We start from the raw sequence: 20,772 nt of genomic DNA, 5'->3' as shown, positions 1-20,772 counted from the left end.
ATCATCAGGATGGCCCATGATCTGTCATATATGATAACTAGCTGTTTTCCTTTTTCTTTTTTGCTTTCTGGATTGTCTAACTTCTTGATACTGAAAATAAACCCCAAGAGCTCCAATTACATAACATTAATCCCATACCAATACCGAATATAGGAGGTTGATTCTGAAGTTATTCTCAACTTTGAACGACAATTACTTAAGTGGTGGTGGTTCATTTCTCCTATCTCGACTTTCTCCTGTGAATTGGACGCTAGACCTCAATTTTCGACAACGAGACATTGAAAAGTTAATCTTAACACATTGTATTGTGGATTCACCTCGAACATCAAGACAGAAGACAAGTCCATAAATAGAATGCCCAAGCTTGCGAGACAATTCTTGAAGGTTGAAACAATTTCCATAGATCTCGTATACGAAAGCAGCTTCCTTCCTCACACGTTTGCGTCATGTTAAGGTCTCGATCCTCAGATTCAGCAATCAAATGGCGCACCAGAATTGACACCGTGTAATTGAGTAACCCTGTGTAACTTAACGACATTCAGATGCACTATCAGAGACTACTACAAGTCCTTCAGCAAAGTCACTTCTATAACGGTGATTTGAAGACCAAACCCGAATTAGAAGGAGCATAAATTTTGGTAAGGCAAAGAATACGGCATGTAGCCATGTTAGTCCCATCTAGCACAAAATCAGCTTGAGCTACCTTCTTTACTCATTTGGTTGAACATTGTGGGAGGTTACATCTCTTGGTGTTCGCGGTTTTACTTGGCAACTAGAGTCTCACATTATGTTAAGACATGATTCTCCGCTCTTGACAATATTTGTCTCCACTGTCTTGGGATAGGCTTCATAGTCCGAGTGATGATCTTGAACATATCTGGATGACATTGGATCTAGATGATAGTCTTGCAGGCTGCTATCTCTTTCTTGCAGATATTGCTTCCAAAATTCCTTTTGTAGTTGATAATCTGGTTTTTTGATTCATTCATGATCATGGGGTCGATCAGCTTTTTCCCGAATCGTGAAGAAATAATAGTACTCGCAGTATTCCTGTTTATTTTTGTAAGCATCCCACTACAATTGGATCGACGTCAATGAGAATAACATATACCAGTATTATTTAGTCTTTGCAATCTACAATCTTTACTTCTCACCATTATCCAAGTTTCCAGGTCCAAAACGTCTGGCGATCTCAAGATTACCCCTGATACGATACGTAATTCTTGGAACCACTTACAAATATCTGGATGAACTACATGAAAAATATGGACCAGTGGTTCGAATTGCTCCAGATGAACTTACTACTATTTCTCCTGAGGCCTGGAAAGATGTGTACACCAGAAGACCGCAAATGGCAAAAGATCCATTCAGCATGACACCTCCTATGAATGGCGCGGAGTCATTATTCACAGCCACTGGTGATACTCATGTTCGTATTCGACGAAATTTTGCCAATGCTTTTTCTGACAAAGCACTTCGAGAGCAAAGCAAGATCATCGAGGGATACATAGCGCTGTTACTTCAGAGATTGAGACGTGAAACAATGAAAAGTCCTAATGGGGAAGTTGATCTAGCAAAATTCTTTGGATATCTATCACTGGACATATATGCTGATCTCATGTTCGGAGAATCTTTTCATGGTCTTGAAGGAGATAATGAGCATTCGTGGATTTTGGGATTCTTTTTGGGTGCCAAATTTGGATCCGTAAGAAACAGTATTCAAAGATTTCATCCACTCGAAGTCATATTTGGTTGGTTGTTCCTCCGATTGACTGCAAAGATGAGAGCACAAAATTGGAAATTGGCAACGGATAGAATTACCAATCGATTAGAGATGGGAGATCTGGGAGCCGAAAGATCTGATTTCGTTAGCCCTATCATTGGGAATGTCAATGAATCGGAAGGTGGAAAAGGTATAACGAGGAAGGAGTTGAATACCAATGGTCTTGCTATTGTGATAGCAGGATGTCAGTTGCCCACTGTTGCGTTGGCTACGGCTTGTTATTTCTTGATGAGATATCCACGAACAATGAGGAGATTGACTGAAGAAGTAAAGTCATATTACTCGGAAGAAAAGAGTATCAATGTTCAATCGACATCAGAATTGCCTTATTTGGAAGCAGTCATAAATGAGACATTGAGAATTCATCACCCGACACCAATTCACCTACCTAGGAATGTTCCCCCTGAAGGTGCAGCTGTCGCAGGTCAATGGGTACCAGGTGGAGTAAGCTAGGTCATCGACCACTTTTGCTTCGATAGTGACTGACATTAACATAGAGTGTAATCGGCATAGCAATGCAGACAGCTCAAACTTCGCCCTTGAATTTCTTTGAACCGAAAGTATTTCACCCAGAACGTTTTCTTCCAAAGCACCACCCTTTATATGATGATCGATTTGAAAGGGATCAAAAAGAAGCGTTCAAGCCCTTTTCAGCGGGTCCAAGAAACTGTATGGGAGGAAAGTATGTCCATTCAGCCTTTTCGACATTCACAACCAATGCTAAGACGTCCATAACAGAACATTCCTGGCCCAAGCCCGAGTAACACTAGCTAGAATGATATGGAATTTCGAGATGGAGTTGGTAGATAAGAATGACTGGAACTGGACTGATCAGCGAGCGTACCTTGTATTTGAACCAAAAGCTTTACATGTGAAGTTGAAGGAGAGGGAGGTCTGAGGCGGGGGATGAGGGTATTCAACATACCGGCAGCGGGAAGTGTAGGGAGCAGTTGTTAATGCATGCCCAGTTACATATCAAATTTACATCCACTGTGATTGACGTATCGGAGAATGGTCTTCAAAGAGCTCAGAAGTAACGACGGGAAGTAATTGTTACGCGTCGTGTGCGTGGTCAATCGCGTCGCGGATCCAAAGAACGATGTAGTAAAAAGTGTCAATTCTTTTAAGAATTAGCAACATTTCACCTCAGTGATCTTGGATTCGAGCAAAGTATCGTTTAGGATTTTATGTAGTCGATGAAGTTACCTGGGCATGATCGTTAACAGAAGCCATACTCGCGTCGCATATGCTGTAAATTAGCGCCTAAGCGCCATTATCGGCAAACCTCATTTCATGATCACAAAGTGCGACCTCAGGGGGTACTATTATAGATCAAACACTATTCAACGGAATTCTCGAACATGGTCGTAGTATGCTTATTGATTTCCCTAAATTTACCCCTTTGAAAAGTCCTAAACTCTACGTCTTCTCAGTCAGTGCCAGATGTTGCCTTCAAGGAGCTCCGACGATAAGGTAGTCTTTAATATAAATACCGGTAGTCGGAATCTGAAGGGATCATAAGTACTGGAGTTTTTCGTTTATACGACGCGATCCTTTCCGCGGAAAGAACTACTTCAACTCCAGGTTTACAGCTTTCAGGATGCCATTCCTCGATCCACTGTTCAATATCATTCTTCAAATCTCTCATCTTAACCTCTAGCTCCGGGTATGCCTTTCCAAAATTGGTGTATGCGATAGGCCAATGAACCTTTATTGTGTCTAAATTATCGAACGTTCTCAAGACGTATGTATAGTCTTTAGTTTCGCACTCAACGTGTTTAATTGATGAGAAATCAAGATCGATGTCCGAACGCCAACAAGACCTGAGAATTGACCAATCTAATACACACAGCGTGTCGATGTCTGGATTGAAGTACATGTAATGCTTTTGGGGTCTGAATGGGCAATCTCCTTCGAATAGGAGCCTGTAATTAGAGAGAGCAACAGCTCGACTTGTACGATTGACTCTTAAAAGAGTCCAAAATTCTGGCAGATGCTGACGCGGCTGAAAATTGGTAACTTCTTGATCTAATACCAACCGTCTAGGAGTTTCATCAACGACTTTGCCAAATATGGTCATTTGAACTTCACGTGGAAGCGTGTTGAAATTTGTAGGTCCTGGTTGGCGAGGCGGTGGTCGCGGAAGGTATTTTTTTGTAAGAATTCTTGTTGAACGTCGTGTTTGAAATGAGGTCGAAGGTTTTGACGACCTCTTCGCCATGTTTTTGAGTTCGAAAGAATGGTCAATTCCTAATGTTTTTATCAGAGATACAATCTTTGGATAAAAATAATCCTAATCCGTCCTAGTTGTGATGGGATTGCGGTCGCCTTGATTATACTGCAGGTTTGAGCGTATTTTCGCCAGATGTCTTGATATCGTTGAGAACAATAAGACGTGAAATTTCCAGTTAATTTCTTTCAAGTGAAAGCGTCAAGAAATATTTGCCTTCATTACACGGGAGATGACTATGTAGTTCATCATTCTTTGTTATAGCCGATATCGATATGACCTGGCATACAATAAAGCAATAACGTCTTAATAAAGGACCGGTATTATATAATTTCTACTCAAAACAATTTCAGATATATAGTAACCGCGCACAGCTGTTCGTCGGTTTCAAAAATCACACCAAAAATAGTCATTTTGCTCTATTTATATAAATAAAAATAAAATATTCAAAACCATTAAAATTGATCAGAATTTTAAATATAGTTTTATTATATAATGAAATACTTAGAATTTATAATTCTTTTGATTTTAAAATATAGGAATATTATTATTTATAAGATTGAATCTAAATCAAAAGTAAAGTTCTTGATTTTCGCTTATTTTACTAGTAAATTTCAATATTTTCAAATTATACTAACTTTCTATATAGATTTTATAATAAATAAAAATCGTAAAAAAAAACTATCTAATTTTTATTAAATTTCAATCGAAAATGAATAGAATTATATAAAATACATTAAATAAAATCTATACTATTATTGAAAAATATATAGATAATTTATATGAGTTTTGGTGTGATTTCGGTGTTTGGCAAACAGCTGTGCCCTAGTACTATACGAACAACAACTCGTTTAACTAAGATATTTATATTATATAATAGTTGCCTTTTATCCTCAAATTGCGCAAATTTTTATAAAAATTTTCCAAAACGAAGTAGTACCTCTACAAGCCATTAATCGTACTCTTTTAATAGATAATACTTATAATAAATTCTCGAATATACTTAATTTAATAATATATTTTCAAAACCTTAAATTTCAGTACTTCGTTAAAAACACCTAAATGTTAGATTTTCTAATTTCAATCTATAATATCTTTAACAATTATAATTCAATTCAATTGAAAACTTAATCAAATGATAGATAATAATAAATTATATCATTAATATAATTTTTGATTATTTTAAATTAGTATTAATCGAATTAAAAATTTCGAAACGAAAGTTTGAAAATAATCAAAAGTAGTTTAGAAACATATTAATTTTCAACCTCAAAATCGAATTTATATTCTACCTACCTTTAATTCTATAATCATTTCTTTAATATATTTATAAAACTATATATTGATTCTTTTAATTGAAATATTAATTATTCTAAAAAGTTTATTCAGTTTGAAGATATATTAATAAATCTAAAAGTGATTAAAATTAAATTTCAAAATTGATGAGGTATAAAAAATCGCTTATTTTTTTGAAAACACTTCATTAAATTAGATGTATTTGTTTCATTACACCTTTGGCATTCTGTTCGCTAATCATTTATATTAGGAGATGTAGCACGAGGTGTGAATCCGAGGTTATTTCCAGACCGCAATCATTGTATTTCATCCAATTCACAAGTAGACACACCGATGATATTTTAACATCGGTGAATGATTCGAATACTAAAATATTTCCTTGCGCTATCATATAATGATCCTTCTTTGCTGAGATTTTTCTTCCTATTTTAAATTCAACAACTTCCAGGCAGCCACAAAGTGACCATAATTCAACTAATCTCTACATCGACGCCCCAAATACCAAACATCACAATGGCATCCAACCTAGATCTTAAAGTTTCTGTCCAACTTAATGGTTACCCCTTATTCAGATCGCCCCAAATAGCCCTCAGCTCTACTAGAGCCCGCGCTATACAAAGTATAATCGACAAATGCGCTCAAGACGTCGAATATCAACTCACACGGGCCGGCGCAGATGAAAGGAGAGACGCGGAGCAAGATAGGAGATTTCAAGAAAATTTGAGGGCTAATACGGCTAACCACAATCCATCTTGGGATGCTCAGCTTTGACTGGCCGAACAGTGACCGTAATTCCTATACGAGTCTAGAGGTAGTAATACGTTGTACTCATGGGTATGGAGCTTGCCGTTTGGCTGTAGAATCTTTGATGGAAGGATCAATATATAGGTAGAAGATTAATCTATGCAAGGTTTACAACTTAAATTCGGCTAATCCATTGTTTCCATGATGTGAAGCTTTGGTAATACTAATGCGTTTCAACAATAGCCCATGCTAAGTAAAATATCCAGCATTGATAGGAAATCACATATAGTCATAATATAAATAGATATCTTTCAGTTGGATTGTATGTCTTGACGTGGTATAAAAAACTTGCGAATCGAAGCTCTCCGTCTTTCTCTATATTAAAAAAACACAAAATATGATGAGGGTATAACTAAGACAGAATATTAGCAGGAAGAACTTGGAAATGCCGAGAAATGCCGAGATAACTTACACCACGATCAATAACATTCCGTTGAGCCAATTGGATGTCCCATTCGTAACTGCGTATTTGATTATGAGACTGCTGAGCGCGATGACTGTTGTGCAGTATAAATCACAAAGCAGGGTCAACGTTTTGCCCATGGACCAAGACAGTACAACCAGCAAAGGGCCTACAAAATGGCCAATTGTCACCGTAAACCCCAAGGTCAAGTCTAATGTATGATCCATATCATCTTTAACTGACGACTTGAAAGCTTCGACGTGTTTAGAAAAGCGAAGAAGGAGTGGTATGCAAACAAAAGCCAAAGCACGTTTGTTTTGGGGATCAAAACCTTGTAATGATGCCACAATAATACGACTTTGCATTGCCAATAAAACAATGAAAATGATTGCCACGAGTGTGTTATTGAAACGAGAAATTGCAACATTAGGACGACTATGCTCATCATCGTATCCATCCCGAAAGTCATCATTGAAGATATAGGTGTGAGTATAATGTCGAAAGACAAGCCATATTACAAATAGAACAAGGGACACGATAGCAATGGCTCGGGATAAGAATATGATGTCTGCTTCTAATCGTGGGGAGGAAGTATCTTGCGTCTCTGCGAAAAAGAAAACAATCGTCGAGAATACCGATGCTATTACGGCTAGTGTGGAGGTTAGACCAATACTTGTGTCGTTAAATCGTTGTTCTATGCCCATCGACGTCCCAGCCCTAATGTTATGAATACCGCCAGCAACAAAGCAAATGCCGGGTAACTACAAAATAGTCAGGAGATCAGTATGTGTATGAACAAAAATGATAGGATTTCTTACGAGCAGCTGATTACAGATAACAGTACCAGCAAGAAAATATTTGATGAGTTCAGTGTCCCCTCGGTTAATTGTTATAATACCGATCTTTGGCTTAAACTTAGTACACATGGATACAAGAAGTGTATGGGGGCTTACACAGGCTTCAGCAGCACAGCTACCGGCTCTCGAGATTAGCGTCTGGTTAGTGGAGTCTTGTAGCACAGGATGGAGATCTTTGAGGGCAGCTTCCAGACTCCCTATAATAGGTACTGCTGCCAACAAAGAAATGGCCAGTAAAATGCTATTTTGCTCTTTATCTCTTGAGAGAAATAGGGTTATTGGTAGAAATATCAGCAGGATATCGAGATAGCTTCGGAAAAAAACAATCCTAGCGGCATTGAAGATTTGAATTATCACTCGAATCCAGAGTTTCTTCATGGAGGCTCCCACAGAGGAATGAAGTCCTGGGCATTCAGATTCGTACCAAACATCGCCGAATTTGATGGGAGCATCTTTCAGCCGATCTAGCAAAGGTCGGTGCATAAAACGTACTAGATCAAAATTATATGTCAGTCCTCCATAACCAGAATTCCTAGATCCAAGTGGTATCCGAGCTTCTTGCAAAAGACTGAATTTCGGAGCTTGAAAAGTCAACGATGGAATTTTTGGGTTCACCGTCGATTCAAAAAATACATCGACACCATCTCTAAGTTGGAGAGATTCCCATCCCAGAGGTAACGCAGATATAGGGGCCTTTAATTTTGAGGTTTTGGAGAGGATCCCCACTATTGCGTTGATTTGAAGCAGTTGCCATTGTTTTAGGTGACTCTTCTTTGCCTCAAGAGCGAGTTCGAGTGGCGTTTTTCCAGCCCTATCACGTAACATAAGAGGAATTGCGGCGCACTGAACAAAGTGTTCAACCGCAGGATAACAACAAGCAATCACTGCTTCATGCAGTATTGTACTTGTATTATAATCATCAACTTCATCTTCTGTTTGATCAGGGGATTCTCCCTTGAGAAAAAATCGGCGCATCGCCATAGTGGTCGGGTTCTGATCAGGTTTCGGGCTCAAGGTTACCTGGGAGAATTGCATGACCTTAGCGCATGCACTGATTATATAACTATAATTCGTGTGGATTGACTCCGATTCTTCCACCAAGCTTTCTAGAAATTGACGGAAATGAGGGCCAACATAACACCCTTTCTCAACAAAGAGGTGGAAAAGATCCAGTCTATATGACAACGAAATTTCTCTTTTACATGTCCACAGCCAAAGACGGGATGAATAGACTTCTGAGTTGGCTATCTCTCTCAATTCCCGCTCACCGACCTCCCCCCTACACAGCCATGCAAGGGCAGAAAAATCATTTCTGATAGAAGATCCTAACCAGCTTGAATAGTGACGTATTCCAAGTCTGGGGTTAACCGCTGTAGGTTTTGTAAAGCATAAAAGTCGCGCTAATGTATTGAAATTCCCAGAACTTGTGGTCCAGCTTTGCCAACAGCAGTCCTTGAATCTACTACGCAGTCGAGCGAGCGCGTAAAGTTTATGGAAATCTTCTAAACCATAATTTCTAGTATCCCACCATCCAGACATATGCTCAAGTTCTGAGGATAGCTCTGCAAAAGAGTAGCAACTTGCTCCTGCATGATCCAATTGTGAAATGTCTCCTAAGCTCCAATTGAGTGAAAGCTTGGATGAGGCGACGGCGTACAAATTTTCGAAAGCTTTCTGGCGTGACGGCTTTTCGATTGAAGATGGAAGTCTCAGTCTGATATAGGTGTAAATCGATAGAATTGGACCTGGCAAATCCGAGAAGAAACGTGTCTCCCACAGCCGACGTGATGTTCTGAGACTCAAATCAGAGACTATATCACGATTGTGCCTAACATTTCTGTAAAATATTTCGTATGTCTCACTTCTAACTTCATCTCGCATTGGATTTTCCTGGAAAGATCGAATCCTTGAATAATATATCGTGTCGAAAAACTTCCAGGGACGGGAGTCTCGGTATTTAGGTATCGGCTGCAGCGCTGCCCTAACAACCCGGAGCATCCGCCACATGTCGTTCGATGTAGGTATTTTCCCGACATCCGTTGCTTTTTTGATGGCTTTGGCTGCATCTTTGTATGCCAGATCATATGGAGGTAGATACTGGGTTATCTTTTCTCCGTCAACCAAGTGTCTGCGATTCGGTTTGCGCTTCTTACTTCCGTTATCGTAATCGCCTCGTTCATTGTCATTTTGAAACATGCGCCACAAAATAAGTCCATAGACATAGATATCGCAACGCTTCAAGTTTTCAAAATCAAAGGTCTTGAAGGAACCTTTCTCGGGGTATGCTTCTGGAGGAATCCAGCCTGGGGTTCCTGCGTATGCAAAATGCTCGGATGCTTTTGTCTTTGGGGAGTACATCTGCGATGCATCAAGACTATCAATGACGGTTGATCTTTGCCATGATTTTGACTCGGCATTGCCAAAGTCGCACAACTTTGCTGTCCAGGCCACTTCTGATTGTATCAATGAGTCATCAGCAAACAACAGAACATTTTCGGGCTTCATGTCTCCGTGAGTGACATTGCCAGCGTGTAGAGCTCCCAGTCCAGTTCCTATATCGCTACAAATCTTACTGAGACTTTCGAATGATATCTTAGCATAGTTTGAGCTCGCCAAGAAGTCGGCGAGATCACAGGTGGCCTTCTCCATTACAAGCAGAGGTATTCGCGTATTAAGTCGGATACCCCACTTTCTGGCCACCCCCCTTTTGGGCCACTTTTTACACCAAAAATGGAAATTTTAACTCTCTCATTTATGGATAGAATTTCATGAAAATTTGTATATATATAATTTAGATCGATTTAAGCTTATTCTGAAATTTTCAGATTTTTAGGATTTTTCTATATTGAGATCTAAAGCTTCAAAATATCGATTTTTAAATTTGTATAGGAATCACATACAAATTTGAAACTTTTATAAAATCTTTAATAACTTTCGAATAAAAATTGCTAAAAATATATTGTAAAATTTCACTATCATTTTATAATATATTTCATATAATAGATTCAGAAAAAATAAAAAAATTCTCATAAATAAATATTTAAAGGGGTACCCTCAAAATGACAGGGATTATTTATACTACTCTAAACTCACTGTATACTATATCTTTATATCTGTTAATTTTTTTGAATTTTTTTTTGAATTTCTATATAGATTCAAGCTCAAATATCTCAGAAATATATATAGTTTTCTTTTAATAATTATTGTTAAAAAGTTATTAAAGGTTTTATAAAAATTCTAAATTTGTATGTGATTCCCATACAAATTTGAAAATCGATATTTTGAAGCTCTAGTTCTCAATACAGAAAAATCCTAAAAATCTAAAAATTTCAGAATAAGCTTAAATCGATCTAAATTATATATATACAAATTTTCATTGAATTATATTATATATTGATAGAGATATTAATAGGCCTAAAAAGTGATTTTTGATGTAAAAGGGTGGCCCAAAACCCTGTTGGCCCGAAAGTAGGGTAACCGACTTAAGAGTCGTGTTAGCTTCAAAGGTATCCAAGCAGAGTCCCCATCCCCACAATCGAACTATGTTAGGGTGCTCTCTATATGATTTATTGCAAAGCTTGTCAATTTCTTTTTTAGCCGACCGGAGCTGGCTCTCTAGTTCTCTCGCCATATCCTGTTTTGAAAGATTTTCACCATGAGCTTCAGAAAGAAATCGACGATTGGTCAGATCTGGAGTCCATAGTGCTCGCTTTACAACAGAGTTGGCCAGTGTATCTAGCGTATCCCAAAGAATGGCTTTTTCTTGAGAGAGCTCTACATTATCGAGCTTCCGAGCACGCTTGAGCTTTGATCGAAATTCTTTTGATGCACCTGTTACCCTGAATTGAGTCCCTTTTCCAAGTTCCAAGCTAAATTCGCTATTAAGGCGAAGTAATTGTGGACCTTGAATATCGTTCTGCAAAATTATTTCCAAGACTTCCTTCATAGCCTCGAGAGCATCAACTGATTCACCAGAACCTTTGAAATTGCTATATTTGGAAATTGTATGTTGTTCGTCCCACGAAGAGGGGTCGTCAGTATTCGAAATCGGCATGTTGATGGTACTAGAGCTCTCGGCCATATCATCAATCTCCCAACTCAGGTCAGCATTATTGGATGTTGAACCCGATGTTGAATTTCTCTCAGCAGCCACCTGGGGCATCTGCTCAAATTTCACGATTTGTGGGTGATATTATTTTGATGCACATGCACTCATATGTATCCGTGTTATTGTCAAGCGTGTTGGCCCGCGGGAAATATGGTAGGCAAGCGACCGATCGTGTTTCAACAGCTTGTTGAGAAATGCAGTACGAAAGACGATCGCGAATTATATAGCACATTCACCAGTTCGAAACTCATTATCAGCCTTGCTTATGAAGCTTTACAGATGACTGGGATTATCTCAAGATGGGTCTACAATGTAACCCCAATGCGGGGCTCATTAACACTGGTGCCACATTTCTCTCCAGACTCCATACTTTTCGCATCACGAACTTAAAATTATCATACTGAATGGTCCAGCATGTTATTTGTGTTTTGGTCGCGAAATATCTTGACTGGCAATTATGGATCCGTTCAGCATAACAGTCGGGGCTGTGGGACTCATAACAGTCTTCAAAGAAGTCTATCTCCTCTCGCGATGTATCTATCGAGCCTGTGAATCAGCAAGAGCGAGCGATGAGGAGCGTGAGAAGTTGAGACATGATTTACGATATGATTTGCTTCGCATACGATCATTTGGGCGACATTACTTGAAGAACAAAGATGTGCTTGGTGCCCATGGGCTTGATAATGTAAGATAAGAAAGAAACTCCTCATGTTGATCAATATTAATATCCCGCAGCATTGGGCTTCGATGATCTACGATATACTAGAGGAACTCCGAAAGTCTCTGGATGATTATAGAAAGTTAGACGATCCATATTACCTGCAATATTCGCCATACGTTAACGACAGCATGTATGGTACCCCCACTATTGAATTTCCTCTGGACGACCAAAACGATCCGATTCCGCCAGTAAAATTACCAGCCAAGAAGCTATCATTCAACTCTTTCTTCAATCGAACAAGGGAAACCACTAAGTTGGCAGTAAAATCAGCAAAATGGGCACTTTACGACAAGAAGCGACTCGAGTCCACGATCAGTAATTTTCGGCGGGAGACAGAAAAGTTGACGGGTCTCTTACCTCTCGCTCAATCTGCACAGGTCTCCAGGATTGATAACAAGATCGATGCACTTACAGCCACAATCAACGACCGTGATGCTCAAATTTTGGGACTGGTTCCCCACGCGAAACTTATGGAATTTAACGAACAAAATGAGGATGATTACACAGATGAAAACGAAATGAAGCAATGCAAAGTCAAGACTACTTCAGATGACAACGAACTGAGTGCAGGAACTATCGAGTTGAACCACGAAGGAGGTAATACTGCTGAACAAGAGTCGGTTCTGATTGAGCTCAAATATTACCCACCCTTGGAGGAGAATTGCAATGCCACGCCAAATAATCCTGATTCTGATACCAAAACAAATGTTCGACGACTGGCCGGGCTCCTGAGTATATCGTCCTCAGGATCGGAACTGCGAACTCTCCCTTTCAAATTTTACGTTCATGAGCCAGATCAAGAGCGATATGCCTTTGTGTTTGGCTACCCCTTGCATGCTCTCCAATCTCAGCCAATATCTCTTCACGAACTCATCAAATCATCAACACAAGATCAACGATTTCCACTAGCTATTCGATTTCAAGTAGCCGAAATGATTGCAAAAAGTATTGGGGTATTCCATGCTGATGGCTGGGTTCACAAAAGTGTGTGTAGTCGTTCCGTCGTATTTTTCAAACGACGATCAAAGGAAAGTCTTATGCTCAGGTCTCCGTACCTTGTGGATTTTGGTTACTCACGCCCAGAGGAAGGAAAGACTTATGCACGCTATCAACAAACAACTAATAGCGATGCTCTTTACCTTCATCCTGACCGCCCTCGTATGACTTTTACCAAACTTCATGATATATATGCTCTGGGAGTAGTTCTTCTCGAGATTGCAACATGGAAGACCGCTAAGGATCATTTTGACTCTGCGTTAAAGGGTCTCGATCTTGATGTCACGACTATTGATAAAGAAGAGGTTAGAGAAAAATTCCTAAGTATTGCTAAGAAGAGTATCCCTTATCATATGGGAACTGCTTATATGGAAGCTGTCATTTCTTGTTTGGATGATACGTACAGAGGTCATACGGCTTCCTCGACATTTCTGGAGACATTTCAAACCGAGATTATTGAAAAGTTGAGTGCGAAGCAATTATCGTCTCGCTGAGTGATAGTAAATTATCGGAACTAGAGCTTTCATACTTGCCATGGCATGAGTTGATATTCTAAAACCCTGATAGTTTAATAAAAAATTGTCTCGATAAAGATTGGAGATCCATCTATATCTCTATATCAAAGTCACTCCTCATAAAACTTTCGCCCCCGAATATCATGGTAAAGAGTCAGTCATACACATACCGAGTACATCAATCATCATTGTGAGAGTACGAATTTGTGCGGAGTTCGAAAAATTAGCGATTGGATTCCATTTCAAATGGTTATTCACTCTATTAATTACCTAGATCTGAAGTAGAATGCCAAGCTCTCAGATTTAGACTCCTGCACTCTTGACATGTGGACCCTGTTTCCGAAATTCGATCAGGCCAGTTGCTTTGACTAGATACAGATTCTGGGTAATTAAAGATCGGATTAAATTACTCGTGCTACCGGGAAGTATTGAACTCCCCCACTAAGAGATTCGGGTTAGTCCTCTTGTGGTTTACCATGTTTTGGTATGAGTCTCTAGCTAGCTTCGGGGTTGCATACTTTTCGGTCGTACGAGTAAGAACAGGAAGGTAATATTGCGCCATACTTTCGGTACTTAGTATTTGTCAACGCTGGACAAGAAGAAATGTCTTGATATCGCATCTCCCGACATAGTCTAAGGTTTACATAAACCCACCCCTGTTTGATATCGGTTGATTCAACGGCGATCGACATTTTGTGACTGGTTAGTTCAGAACCAGACAACCGCACTGAAGATCTCGGTGCATTGTTTATTGTTTAAAGTGTAAACCATTCTGATCGACGCCACGGTTTTCTTCCTATCTTGGCTATCTGGTATGTGGAGAAGTGGCGGCTCACAATGTTGTGCTCGGCCGTATAGCTCTTTGACATCAACCTAATTTAAGAACAATACTTTGGTACAATTCATCAATTTTTCTCGTATCATATACCCTCAGTCCCCTCGTAATTTTAAAAAAGAGGAAGAAATGGTTCTTATCTCCACCATCCCACTATTCTCTGGTTGAGCGTCAATGAGCTTATGAATTTGAGAAGGCTATTCTTACCTTACAAGGCGGTTTGCTAACATTCGAAACATCCAGCGGAAACATGCACTCTAGCTTAGTGACGGCGCCACAACTTGGACTAGTATTACAATAGCTTCGGGGGTGGCTATAGCTCATTCTTAGGCACTTTGAACTTCCAGTTACTATCAAAGCAGCTAAAAACATTCCGTGAAAAGTCAAGCAACGGGATATCCGACACCAATTATCATTGCAAAAGTCGATATCGGTATCTTTGAACTTTTAGTCAAGTTTCAGAACCTCAATTCGAATTCGAGGATATGGTAGATAGTCTTGCGATTTATCTTGTATAAGTACATGTCAAATCCTCTCGTTGTAATTTGTTTTCCATCATCCATCACAGTATCCTCAGCTCACTTCTTCATTCTCTAAACTTTCCATTCACTTCTTAACAATTTTCAAAAACTCTCGTTGAGTTCATATTCAAACCTTCTTTTCAAATCTTGATAGATCCCTCTCCTTAAAATGCGTTTTACCGATTTCGCCCTGGTGGCATTGACTGCTGCAGGTGCCAACGCCGCTCCTCATCCTCAAAAGATTGACTTCAAGTCCCTCAACCCTGTTGTGCAATCCGTTCAAAGTGTACCAGTCGGTATTACTTCCGAGGTCGTCACATATAATCCTACTGCTGCTACCTCCTCCGCCGCCGCCGCTGTTACCACAAGTTCAGCTGTCAAGGCAACAGCAACCACATTAGCCACAAAACGGGAAGCTGGTCAACTCGAGACCAGAGACGGTGATTGCTCAACCCAACCAGCAACTGTCTATACTGGAACCAATCCAGCAGATGATCCAGATTCTTTTTTAGCTTATCAGCCATTTGCTGATGCAGCCAATAGCGCCGCAACTCCATCTGGCTTTACTAGATCTTTCGTTAACCTTAAAGCATCCAACAATGCTTTGAAGTACATGGGATTCACACAATTGCCTACATACGATACAAATGTCTGCGCTAGCAAGTGTTCCGACATCGCTGGATGCAATGCCTTCAACATTTACTTTGAACGCGACCCATCTGTCGATCCAGGTGCTTCTTGCACAAACCCATCTTCTATGACCAACGTCAAATGTGTCTTCTGGGGTGGTGCAATCGATGCCAAAACTGCAGTCAACGATGGTCAATGGCGCAGCACATTCCGTGTTGTCATTGCAGGATCAAACGGTTACAACGTCAATTCATTCCCAACACCAGCTGGATATAATCCTCCTACATCCCTTGCAGGCGCTTCTATCAATGCTCCATTGGATTGCAACAAGGCTGATACTTACCTCGGATCTCGTTTCTTCACTGATACACCATTCGATGTCAGCCTTTGCACAGCAGCTTGTGATGCCACCACTGCATTCAATGTTGCTCATCCACCTGCAACTGGCAGTGTACAAACTTGTCAATTCATCAATACCTACATCCTTTACTTGAACGGTGTTGCTCAAGGCCAAGCTTGTGCTATGTATACCGACTCATGGGATACCAGTTATGCTGTTAACACTGGTTATACTAGTGGAACCGACGTTTACACTATCGATTCCTCTTACACCTTGTCCAACTCTATCAATCCAAACTACGCAGCAAACTGCAAGGTTGCAGCTAGCTCAAGCTCAAGCGTTGCTAGCAACTCAACTATCGCTCGTCGGGCTGCACACTAAATAGATCTCTGTACTCTTCAGATGTCCACAAGCAGCTGGAGTAGTGGACTGTTCATCAGAGGTCCCATGCACACTGCTGGTTATTTGTCATTTGTTAGGGTTCAGAAATAATTCTCTTTGTATGAATAGTCTGCGGACTATTTGTAGACAATATGTTTATCTTTTGTGATTTTTAAGGGGTGGAAATTGGCGGGATGATTTAATGCATTAATATTTACATGAGCAATAATACTAGAATGTTATCTTTATAAATCTACGCTTGAATTGTTTGCAAACCCCGGAAGTGATTTCCGCTAGTGAATGCTTCAAAGTTAAATTAATTTACCTAAGGTTTTTGGATAATCTTGTTGTCAAGATTGCTAGGATATCTCAATAATATGACTTCGAATTCTATATTTTCAAAGAAAATCTTGCATGCATAGCCCCATGAAAACTTCTCTACAACCGGTTGTGAATATTGCCTGGCAGGCGAAGGTGATATCGGGTCGTACGTAATCTACCCCTAATCTTTGCGAGCTTGCAAATTGTCTATCGAATATACTTAGATCTCGGGTTTATTATTTCCTGAATCATTAGATATGTATGAGCATTCTAGGCTTTTTGGCGTTGAATTGTGTTGTTCTCCGCATCTGCGTAGGATATGCAAGTGCAAGATGAGAGGCGCGCTAGATCAGCAGGATTTTCTGGATATTGGCCGATTCGAAGGAATAACGTGCCATGGATGAAAGATAATAATGGAGTCTTTCTTTGTACACATAGAGACATTTCTTTCTATTGAATTCCACCGAATCAATATTTCTGATTAGCAGGCCTTCAAGTTAGGGTAAGATACCCCAATCCCAATGGCCCCCAGAACCCACATTTAGCCAACATATTGATGGTTCGCCGCCCATCATTTTTCGAATCTACACATCTCATAAAGCTCAATGCGAATATGTAGCAGCTCGGAAGAGAATAAGCCACAAGAAGATGCAAGTCACCTCACAAGCCTCTATCTCACATTTTGCTCAAAGAAATGCAAATAGAAGATGAAGGTTACCCCTCAAACTTCCAAACCACAGAACACTTTGCGCCAAACCACCAAAAGATGAAAGTTTCCTCTCAAGCTTTTACACATCCCGATTAGCCATGTGAATGGAAGTTAAGTCAAAGAGAATGAGAGTTTCCTTTCAGTTCTCTATACCATTCATAAGAATGATCCACAAGAAGATGCGAGTTGCCCCACAAGCCCCTTAACCACAAATAAATCGAGTAAGCCACAAGAAGATGTGAATTGCCTCACAAGCCTCTAAACCACAGAGTTTTCAACGTGCCGTTTGTAAAAAAAAAACCCCGAAAGGGAAAAAAACACAAGAAGATGCGAGTTTCCCCACAAGCTTCTAAACCATGAATGTGATGATGTAACACAAGACGATGCAAGTTGCCTCACAATCATCCAAACCACAATTCCCATGCGAATAGAGTCAAAGTCCCACAATTCCAAGTCCCATAAGCCGAATATAATATGTCAAATACCACAAGTCAACGTGCCCACATGTTCTCAGACAAGACCATCGATCTCATCTGGCCAAAAGAACAAAAGATTCCTCATGCCTGTGCTACTCCCAGGGTAAACCGCTTTCGAAGAGCAATGGGTCACGAGAGCAATCAAGGTACAAGCAGCATTAGAGCTGAAGATAGCCAATATCCCCACTGTGCCCTGTATAATTTTAGCAAGTGACTCAGAAGAAAGTGAGAGAATGAATAAGAAAATGAAAGGATGGAATGGGAATACTTAGCTTTGGAATGATATGGTGAGGAAAAGGGAAGAGAAAGAAAGGAAAAACGCTGGGGGACGAAGGTGTTTAAATGAATTCTATAGCTAGTGCTGAAGATCTATCCATAAACTAAAATTGATTAGCCTCAATTATTCGTAATAGTCGTTATTTATCCGATATTATCGATGACTTCATTCAAGTTTTTTTTTCTTTAGTAGTTTGGCACTAAGAAGGTTTATGTTGTTAGTAAATGCGAAAGTTAAATTCGCTACTGCGGCTACTAATTATTGTTACCGCAGCCGGAACGATAACAACTGTTCATAATAGACCGTAACACTTTAATACATCCGACCATATAATTGGCTGTATGAAAATCATCAATATCTGATTTTGTATTAAAAGCAGAAACCCAACATTGAGCATAGATTTTTCGTCCAGGAAAATCATGATTAGCCCCTGCATCTCGGCACAGATTTCGGCAAGGACTTCGATTCCCATCGTGAGATGAACTCTGGTGATGAAAGATCTGACTGTGTTGATTATTGTTCTTGATTATTAGACAGAACTTTCAGACGGATTGGATGATATGGGACTGACATTTGAAGTCTACCTTGATTGGAATTGTACACTAAGCCTTTGGATGATGATGCATGAGTTTACTTAAATCATGCTCTGGCAGCGTCAACCACTTGTCTCCTGGAATTTCGCAATTTCTGATCAAACTTCCGTTTCTCATATTCTTATTATCATGATCATGATGTTAGGGCGCTTAACGTCAGTTGTTTTTCATTTTGGAAGTACGGAAATCAAGTTGGAAGTACGAGGTATCGATGAGACGAAAATAACACGGTGTTAGATATCCAAGTAGGTATCTAGTGACATGATTTGAGAAGAGGACATGAGAGGATTATGTTTTATTTTTGTACATAGGTAGTTATTCGAAGCATGAATTTGCCTCTCTTTCAATATCATAGACCCTTGGTCGGGAACATGTGACGGTCATGATTCTCAGGACGCTTCTGATGGAGAATGAGAACGTATCTCTAAACACTAACACCTCACCCGCCCCCCCCCTCCCACCCATTTCAGGACATATCAAGGGTGTCTGTTGACGATTTACTTGATCAGCAAATATCGGAACAGCAGAATAAGGTGGGATACATGACCTCTATCTACGGTGTGGCGCGAATATAAATTTTTTCAATATCAAGCCATCGTGGGTAGTGATGTAACAGGAGTATGAATGCTCTTGAGTACCATCCATTAAGGCCGATTAATCTACTATAACCGTTGTTAGAGAATTCATCCTAAAAAGGGAGAACGATGAGAGTATTGGCCTTCGTATTTCTGTCAAAAAGAAAAATAATCTTTTTTATTGGGCTTTAAACATCACTTGATGTGCTTCTCCCATGAGCTCCACGGAATTCCGAGGAGGATCTCCAAATGGAGGTATCTCAAGCAAGCCAACTCCCGCTGTAGGATGATATCCTAGAATCCCAAATGAACCTTTTTTCTTTTTTTTTTTTTTTTTTTTTTTCCTTAAATGTCAAACGCTGAAGTCATCGTGAGATGACAGAAAAAGCCGACGCCCACATAAGCCAACTCCCACCATTCGAAAGCCCACAAAGTCAACGCCCGCATATCGCTGAAGTCATCTTTAGATGACAGAAAAAGTAAAAAGCCCACACAAAGCCAACGCCCGCGAAAAAGAAAAGAGAATAAACCCACAAAGCCAACTCCCGCAAAAAAAGACTAAGCCCACAGATTCAACGCCCACAAAGTCAACGCCCACAGAGCCAACACCCACAAAGCCAACGCCCACAGAGCCAACGCCCACACGAAGCCAACTCCCCACATTAAACGCACAAAAGGTCGATTCCATAAACTTCCAATAGGAATCGCGCCTTCGCGCGTTTATACTCGTCACCCCACATATAGCGGACGTCCAGCTCTGGAAAGAAGAGGAGTCCGCGGCGGACCAAAGATTTTGGATCCGGTGCATTCGAAAATGGTGGTTCGCCGCTGCAACGACCACTCTGCCCTTCCACGGAGGCCACCGAAGCGTCCTCCAAAGAGCCAAAGACCACTGGAACAACACGCTGGCAACTTTTAGAAAAGATTGCCTGCCTCAATCCGGGTCTAAGGATTCCCGGTACTCCCCCACGGGACGATACCGAGTGCCGGCTGACTGCCCGCCCAGCCGGTCTTACAGAGGCTGTGGCGCGAATCCACTCCTCGATTGGTGCAGGATCACTCCACTTGATCACCTGCGTAGGGGCCTCCAAAAGAGAAGCCTCTTCGGCGTGTTCCAGCCTTGCCCGGGCCGCCACGTCATTGATCAACCAGTTGATGTAGCGTGTTACCGCCAATCTTCTGGTAGAAAAGTAATCGGAGACGAACTCCGGACGCCAGACTTTTTCATCCGCAACGCAGAACGATGGGATGCAGAGCTCCACAGCTCTGGTCGAGGGGCCATAGTGACAAAAGCCCGGTTGGAGGAAAGCCATCTTTTCTCCTTGTCTCAGTGTGTATTGAGACGAATTATTGAAAATGGTGGGTAGACCGAAATACCCGAGTGTTAAAACAGGCAAATTT

At 40.4% G+C, this 20,772-nt stretch overlaps 7 protein-coding genes across 7 annotated transcripts; 4 read left to right on the top strand and 3 right to left on the bottom strand.

Annotated features, from left to right (window-relative positions):
* Nucleotides 1-987: 987 nt before the first annotated feature.
* EAE98_006689 (uncharacterized protein) lies at nucleotides 988-2,681 on the top strand (the record flags this gene model as incomplete). The annotated part of the gene is made up of 4 exons (XM_038954312.1): nucleotides 988-1,062; nucleotides 1,115-2,227; nucleotides 2,281-2,465; nucleotides 2,522-2,681. The coding sequence occupies 4 exons, from the start codon at nucleotides 988-990 to the stop codon at nucleotides 2,679-2,681; spliced, it is 1,533 nt and encodes a 510-aa protein (XP_038809557.1).
* A 582-nt stretch (nucleotides 2,682-3,263) lies between these two features.
* On the bottom strand, nucleotides 3,264-4,004 carry EAE98_006688 (uncharacterized protein; the record flags this gene model as incomplete). Its single annotated transcript, XM_038954311.1, has 1 exon — nucleotides 3,264-4,004. One exon carries the CDS (start codon nucleotides 4,002-4,004, stop codon nucleotides 3,264-3,266), a length of 741 nt encoding a protein of 246 aa, XP_038809556.1.
* Nucleotides 4,005-5,822: 1,818 nt separating this feature from the next.
* On the top strand, nucleotides 5,823-6,080 carry EAE98_006687 (uncharacterized protein; the record flags this gene model as incomplete). Its single annotated transcript, XM_038954310.1, has 1 exon — nucleotides 5,823-6,080. One exon carries the CDS (start codon nucleotides 5,823-5,825, stop codon nucleotides 6,078-6,080), a length of 258 nt encoding a protein of 85 aa, XP_038809555.1.
* Nucleotides 6,081-6,521: 441 nt separating this feature from the next.
* On the bottom strand, nucleotides 6,522-11,535 carry EAE98_006686 (uncharacterized protein; the record flags this gene model as incomplete). Its single annotated transcript, XM_038954309.1, has 4 exons — nucleotides 6,522-7,277; nucleotides 7,335-7,418; nucleotides 7,470-9,965; nucleotides 10,915-11,535. The coding sequence occupies 4 exons, from the start codon at nucleotides 11,533-11,535 to the stop codon at nucleotides 6,522-6,524; spliced, it is 3,957 nt and encodes a 1,318-aa protein (XP_038809554.1).
* A 335-nt stretch (nucleotides 11,536-11,870) lies between these two features.
* On the top strand, nucleotides 11,871-14,407 carry EAE98_006685 (uncharacterized protein). The gene is made up of 2 exons (XM_038954308.1): nucleotides 11,871-12,166; nucleotides 12,217-14,407. Exons 1-2 carry the CDS (start codon nucleotides 11,939-11,941, stop codon nucleotides 13,690-13,692), a joined length of 1,704 nt encoding a protein of 567 aa, XP_038809553.1. The 5' UTR covers nucleotides 11,871-11,938; the 3' UTR covers nucleotides 13,693-14,407.
* Nucleotides 14,408-15,238: 831 nt separating this feature from the next.
* EAE98_006684 (uncharacterized protein) lies at nucleotides 15,239-16,420 on the top strand (the record flags this gene model as incomplete). Its single annotated transcript, XM_038954307.1, has 1 exon — nucleotides 15,239-16,420. The coding sequence occupies one exon, from the start codon at nucleotides 15,239-15,241 to the stop codon at nucleotides 16,418-16,420; it is 1,182 nt and encodes a 393-aa protein (XP_038809552.1).
* Nucleotides 16,421-20,033: 3,613 nt separating this feature from the next.
* Nucleotides 20,034-20,684, bottom strand: EAE98_006683 (uncharacterized protein; the record flags this gene model as incomplete). Its single annotated transcript, XM_038954306.1, has 1 exon — nucleotides 20,034-20,684. The coding sequence occupies one exon, from the start codon at nucleotides 20,682-20,684 to the stop codon at nucleotides 20,034-20,036; it is 651 nt and encodes a 216-aa protein (XP_038809551.1).
* Between the last annotated feature and the right edge of the window lie 88 nt (nucleotides 20,685-20,772).

The sequence above is a fragment of the Botrytis deweyae genome (assembly GCF_014898535.1).
Source record: "Botrytis deweyae strain B1 chromosome Unknown BDEW_014, whole genome shotgun sequence".
In the NCBI taxonomy this organism is placed as follows: Eukaryota; Fungi; Ascomycota; class Leotiomycetes; order Helotiales; family Sclerotiniaceae; genus Botrytis; species Botrytis deweyae.
Note: the sequence above shows the minus strand (reverse complement) of the source record. Positions and strands in the feature narration are given on the sequence as shown.

What these genes read in the sequence shown, in the direction of transcription:
- EAE98_006685 (XM_038954308.1), top strand. Translation starts at nt 11,939, where the DNA reads ATGGATCCGTTCAGCATAACAGTCGGGGCTGTGGGACTCATAACAGTC. An exon ending in GTGCCCATGGGCTTGATAAT is followed by an intron (nt 12,167 to 12,216) that starts GTAAGATAAGAA and finishes AATATCCCGCAG; the next exon opens with CATTGGGCTTCGATGATCTA.